This window comes from Brassica oleracea, chromosome C4, assembly GCF_000695525.1.
Source record: "Brassica oleracea var. oleracea cultivar TO1000 chromosome C4, BOL, whole genome shotgun sequence".
NCBI lineage: Eukaryota > Viridiplantae > Streptophyta > Magnoliopsida > Brassicales > Brassicaceae > Brassica > Brassica oleracea.
This window is the reverse complement of record NC_027751.1, coordinates 24,498,383-24,504,865: the sequence shown is the minus strand read 5'-3', so window position 1 is coordinate 24,504,865 and position 6,483 is coordinate 24,498,383. Positions and strand designations below refer to the sequence as shown.

Sequence of the window (6,483 nt, the reverse complement as noted above, 5' to 3'; positions counted from 1 at the left end):
TTAATATGTATTTATGTTTGAATATTTCGATTATGCATGTCTTACATTGTGTCTTAATTTGAATCTTAATTTGTTTTGATATTTCATGTCTTTGTATCTTTAGATTGATTGATCAAGAGGCATGATCAAGGTTAAGGGACGATGAAGAAACTCGAGAGTGATGGTTTCTGGGTCACCGTGGCATTGTCTTGTGATATTGGGCAAGACACATTCCGATTGTTCATCAAGGTAAAAGCTATCACTTTCCTCTGTTGAATTTGATAAAACCTATGTCTTTACTGTCTTTAATTGGATAAAGCATTGTTTGTGATTTTTGTTGCGATTGATGGTTAGATTTTTATTGTTTGTACGTTATGTAGAGTGGACCGTAATGAAGACCACATGACTCCGGAAGACTCTGCTCTATGACCACACGAAAGAAAGCTACACAATTGTTCATCAAGGTAAAAGCTATCTCTTTACTCTGTTAAATTTTATAAAACCTTTCTCTTTGCTGTCTTGAATAGGATAAAGCATTGTTTGTGTTAGGTTAGGTAATAAATACAAGTTTAAGTGGTTACTGGTAGATTATGGTTGTAATAAATTGATTTTTATGGTTAGATAGAAATGAATGGCTAGATAGGAATGAATGGTGTAGATATATGTCAACTCGGGTTGGTTGTGATCAATGTGTTGAGTCTTTAAAAACATTTCTTCCCCTCTTTCTTCAAACCGTGTTCTTCTCTTCCCATTTTCTCAACTTTGTTCTAATTTCTTCTCCTCTTTCTTTCTTCCTTGAACGTGCTTTGGTATGGATTTTTGTCCATCCACGCAAACTTCAAAGTTTGTTGACCTACTTAACAGTCAACAAACTATTTCCTTCGGTAACTTTGAAGATAGTATCGAACTATCTTCAAACTTTGGCGGCATTCCTGCAGCGCGTAGTGTCGAACTATCTTCAAACTTTGACGGCACTCCTGCAGCGCGTAGAGAAAGGAGGAAATGGATGCCTACGGATGATGTTCTTCTCATTAGCTCGTGGTTAAACACAAGCAAAGACTCTGTAGTTGGCAACAAGCAAAGATCAGGAGCATTTTGTCCATCCACGCAAACTTCAAAGTTTGTTGACCTACTTAACAGTCAACAAACTATTTCCTTCGGTAACTTTGAAGATAGTATCGAACTATCTTCAAACTTTGGCGGCATTCCTGCAGCGCGTAGTGTCGAACTATCTTCAAACTTTGACGGCACTCCTGCAGCGCGTAGAGAAAGGAGGAAATGGATGCCTACGGATGATGTTCTTCTCATTAGCTCGTGGTTAAACACAAGCAAAGACTCTGTAGTTGGCAACAAGCAAAGATCAGGAGCATTTTGGACACGAATTGCAGCCTACTTTGCGGCAAGTCCTCAAGTTTCTGGCTGTAAATAGAGAGAGGCTTGCCACTGCAAGCAGCGTTGGCACAAGATCAGTGACCTCGTCTGCAAGTTTTGTGGATGCTATGAGGCTGATACTAGAGAGAAAAGCTGCGGGCAAACTGAGAATGATATACTCAAATTGGCTCATCAGATATTCTACAACAACCACAACAAGAAATTTACACTTGAACACGCTTGGAAGGAGTTTTGGAACAACCATAAGTGGTGTGAGCTATCCACTGCCAAGAACGAAGGAAGCTCTAAAAAAGAAAATGTGAGGACGGGGCAGATTCATCAAGCTCTCGAGCAACTGAATCCAAGCGTCCTCCGGGTGTTAAGGCTGCAAAGGCTAGTGGGAAGAAGACGCTGGTAAAGGAGAATGCGCTGAATGAGTTTCAGAATATGTGGTCTATAAAACAACATGATTTGGCCATGAAAGAATGGTTGTCTAAGATGAGTCTACTTGACAGTCTTATTGGAAAAAAATAACCTTTAGCTGAGTATGAAGAAGCCCTCAAGAAGAAGCTAATTAATGACTTGTTGTCTAATTAGTTTAACTCTAAGTGTAGCTGTTTTAATTTCCTTTGTTTTGTTCTTGTTATGCTACAATGCAGTTTAAATGTTCTGTGGTCTCATAGTTTCAAATGTAATAGGGTTACTTGTTCTTGTTGCTAAATGTTCTTGTTGCCAAATGTTCTTGTTGCTAAAGGTTCTGATTTAGAGAGAGTTGTTGCTAAATGTTATGGTTGCTAAATGTTTTGTTTCTTCTAATGCAGGTGAGACAGCTGCTGCTAACTACTGTGAGGTCAGGTCATGATTTGTAGCAGGGAGAGGTCACGGAGTACACTACTGTGAGGTCAGGTCATGATTTTTAGCAGGGAGAGGTCACAGAGTACACTTGTTCTTGTATTATTGTGGTTTTTGTATGCTTGTATCACGAGAGAGAGAGAGACAGTCACGGAGTACACTTGTTCTTGTATTATTGCGGTTTTTGTATGTTTGTATCACGAGAGAGTGACAGTCACGGTTTGTACTCTTTTGCTAGACACACTCTTATAAGATTGAAGTTGTATTCTCACCATTTGCACCATTCTCTCTATTATCTTTCAAAAAGAATTATCTCTTGTTTAAGATGTATTCTCACCATTCTTCTCTTTATACTCTTTCTAAATTCTAACTTGTTCAAGTTTATATTCTCTCACTTCTATCTTGTTAACGAGAATCTTAAACATTTTTCATCTCTTTTATAAAAAAAACAAAACTTATAATCTCATGGCATCTTCTTCTCATAACAATTTTGAGGATTCATTTGACGAAAATTTTGATCAATGTTTTACTCAACATTTTGATCAAACATTCGAAAATCTGATCATTGATCATGCTGATGAAGAAGATGAAAGGAAGAGAAGAAAAAAAATGAGTTTTTATCGAACGAAATCGTGAAGAAGGCCAGCTCCGGTTATGGAATGATTATTTCAGTGACACGCCAACATATCCTGAAAATATATTCTGACGACTATTTAGAATGAATAAGCCATTGTTCATGCGTATTGTTGATCGCCTCTCCAATGAAGTTCATTTCTTTCGCCAAAAGAAAGATGGTCTCGGAAGGCTTGGTCTCTCTACACTTCAAAAGTGTACAACAGCTATACATGTATTGGCATATGGTTATACGCTTGATGCGGTCGACGAATACCTCAGGCTCGGTGCAACTACTACTCGGTTATGTGTAGAAAATTTTGTAGAAGCAATCATAAATTTGTTCGGTGATGCGTACTTAAGAAGACCAACATTGGATGATCTTCAACGTCTACTTCATATTGGAGAGCTTCGTGGATTTCCCAGGATGGTAGGAAGCATCGATTGTATGCATTGGGCGTGGAAGAATTGTCCCACCGCTTGGAAAGGGCAATATTCTCGTGGTTCGGAAAAACCCACAATCGCTTTAGAGGCGGTTGCTTCATATGATCTCTAGATATGTCATGCATTTTTTGGACCTCCAGGTACCTTAAATGATATCAATGTTCTTGATCACTCTCTTGTTTTTGATGACATTATAAATGGTCAAGCTCCGCAAGTGAATTTCTCGGTCAACGAAAGAGAGTACCATTTGGCTTACTATTTCACCGATGGTATTTATCCGAAATGAGCAACTTTTATCCAATCTATTCCAATTCCAGAAGGGCCGAAAGCAGTTTTATTTGCTCAACGTCAAGAAGCTGTTCGAAAAGATGTCGAGCGTGCTTTCGGTGTCTTACAAGCTCGATTTGCCATTGTTAAAAATCCAGCGGTTTTTTGGGATAAAATCAAGATTGAGAATATTATGAGAGCATGTATTATACTTCATAATATGATAGTAGAAGATGAACGAAATGAATACACTCAATTTGATGTTTCAGATTTCCAACAAGGAGAAGACAACGGAAGTTCACATGTCGATCTGACGTTTTCTACAGATATCCCTACAAATATCACCAATATAATGAGTGCTCGAACTAGAATTCGTGATAGACAAGTGCATCAACAACTGAAAGTTGATTTGGTCGAAAATATATGGTGTCAATTCAGAAGTGATCAAGACAACAACCTATTTTCGACGCCTCTTTGAAATTATTATCGTTTATTTTATTAATTTCTATTTTTATGTTGTTTTAAAAAAATACATGTTTAATATAATATATGTTTTATTTAATAAATAATTTTTTGCTTCAATAAAAAAAAATTAATAATTTTTTTAAGAAACATTAACTTAAGAAACTACCGTTGGAGAATTAATAGTAGGTGTCTGTTAACGTAAACTCTTAATTTACTTTTAACCCTTAAATAATGATTAAGAGCCCATTAAGGGGTTTTTGCTAAACATGCTCTTAGTGGTAGGGGTATCGAAAGCTTGAAAAGAAGAAGCGTTTCTTAGTCCTTTGTATTTGATAGTTTTTATCCTATATAATGATGATACAAAAGATAAATGCTAATATATAACAGGTACCTTATTACTTATGAATATAATTTCATTTTCGATTAACATTGGCTTCTTCTTTGTCCTAGCATTAGCATCTTTCAAAAAAATTAATTTTCTGGTGCCACTATTTTGTTTTTCCATCTTGTCAAAGTATTATTTATTACCAAACTTTTGGCTTATTGATGCATCATTGACAAAGACTCTCGTTTGTCTTGTAATGAAATAGTCTTGGCAATTATTTGGGTATATTGTCTTTGTTTTAGTGTGAATATTTACTAATGATAGATCAACTGTTTTTTTTTGCTCAATTTCATGTTATGAAAATATTGATTTTCATTTTCTAATGGTCGGTCTCATATGGTTTTGTAGTCTTTAATTCTGACAAAACCCACTTGAATATTGTTTGGTGCATTATCAACATCTTCTAGCTTTCCACAATTCACTAATTTGTTGTTTACACAAAGATATTTTTTCTTTTGTCAATGGATTAGCATTGTCCTTTGTAGACTATTAAGTGCTTTGGATCAAAAGTAACTTTAATCGGTTACAGATTTTCGGTAGTGGTAATTCTGTTTAACTGATCTGATGGTGATTTTGAGGTGTCGGTCACATGTTTTTGTAAATAACAGAAATCGAATTGAATCATGCAAGCCAATTTACAAAAAAAAAAAAAAAAAGAAATCGAATTGAATTTAGTTTTTGGCCGGTAAGTTATAATACATTGACAAAGTAAGTATACTTGCAGAGAGGGGTCATAAGAGATAATATACATATTATATATATTAAAACAGAAGTCACAATCTTGATTGATGTGTATTTTTTTTTAAATGGATCTAATGGACATATTCCTAAAAATTCATGTTACAATTAATCTCTGATCTTATCATTTAAATTTTGGGCCTACCAGAAATTTTTATTGGGCTATCAATAATTGGATTTAAACAATAGATGATCTATTGGATTTATAGATAGTATAAATTAAATAAATATAATTTAATGTTGTAATACTATACCTCCATATATTAATTATTTAAATATTTGTCGATGTTAACTTTTAAAATTATAAATATTTTTTTTAAATAACAAAATCATATTATCTAACAATGATTAATCTTTACTATTTTAAACCAATGAAAACAAATTTTAACCTATATAGTTTATTTTAAAAATTAAACAAAAACTAAATGTTTAATTATTTACTCGATAATATAAATCTATGAAGCGAAAAGTTTAATTTTTTAAAAAATTTCTAAATTTGTGAAACGTTACAATATTTTTGAATATGACAATAAAACAATATTTTACTAATCTTTATATATATAGTTACGATTTTAATAATGAAATAATAATCTGAAAATATATATATAGAAGAAGATACAAATATATGTTAAAGTTTGAAGTAATCTATTCAATGAAATAAATATACCGTAAACTTATTATGTTTTAAAAATTGAAAAACACATATATATTATAATATATACCAATTTAGAATTGAAAACAAAATGTTTTTATAAAAATAAATGAAAACAAAAATACGTGTATATAGTATAAACTGATATATTAAACTCACAATCAACCACGTTGTAAGGATTTCAAAAATTATGTGGAAGGTTAGAGGGAAATAATCTGATTATATAATCTAGGAAGAAGTTAAAGAATGGAAAGTTTAATAGAGATGCACATCGACAAAAAAAATAGAGATGCACAGATTTGAAGAAAATAGAAAGAAAAAGAGAGAGAGGAACGAAAACACAAAAGCATTGAACAACAATGCATACTCTTTTGTCTTTATTAGTCTACTAGTGGTTTGTACGCCCATAACGGCTGTCTATTGTAATTTGGTTTTTCTTTGATGTATCTTGATTGGTGGATGGTATTTTGAAAGTTTAAGTTATATGTTAGATGATGAACTAATATTTGTATCCATGGTGTTGGCGTGTTGCTAATAGTTTTATGTTTTAAGTAGTGTAGGTAGATAATAAGAAAGCTGTGAATTGTATAAAATAGTCCTGACATTTGTAGTTTAATTTTAGGAAGAATCTTATTTTTTTGTCATGTATTATTTGTCTTTATTGATGTTATTTGTTTTTATATAATAAAATAATGGTGTGAATGAAAAATATTTATTA

At 33.0% G+C, this 6,483-nt stretch overlaps 1 protein-coding gene across 1 annotated transcript; it reads left to right on the top strand.

Annotated features, from left to right (window-relative positions):
* Positions 1-985: 985 nt before the first annotated feature.
* LOC106338462 (glutathione S-transferase T2-like) lies at positions 986-2,175 on the top strand. Its single transcript, XM_013777432.1, has 3 exons — positions 986-1,318; positions 1,409-1,764; positions 2,172-2,175. The coding sequence occupies exons 1-3, from the start codon at positions 986-988 to the stop codon at positions 2,173-2,175; spliced, it is 693 nt and encodes a 230-aa protein (XP_013632886.1).
* The last annotated feature ends 4,308 nt before the right edge of the window (positions 2,176-6,483 follow it).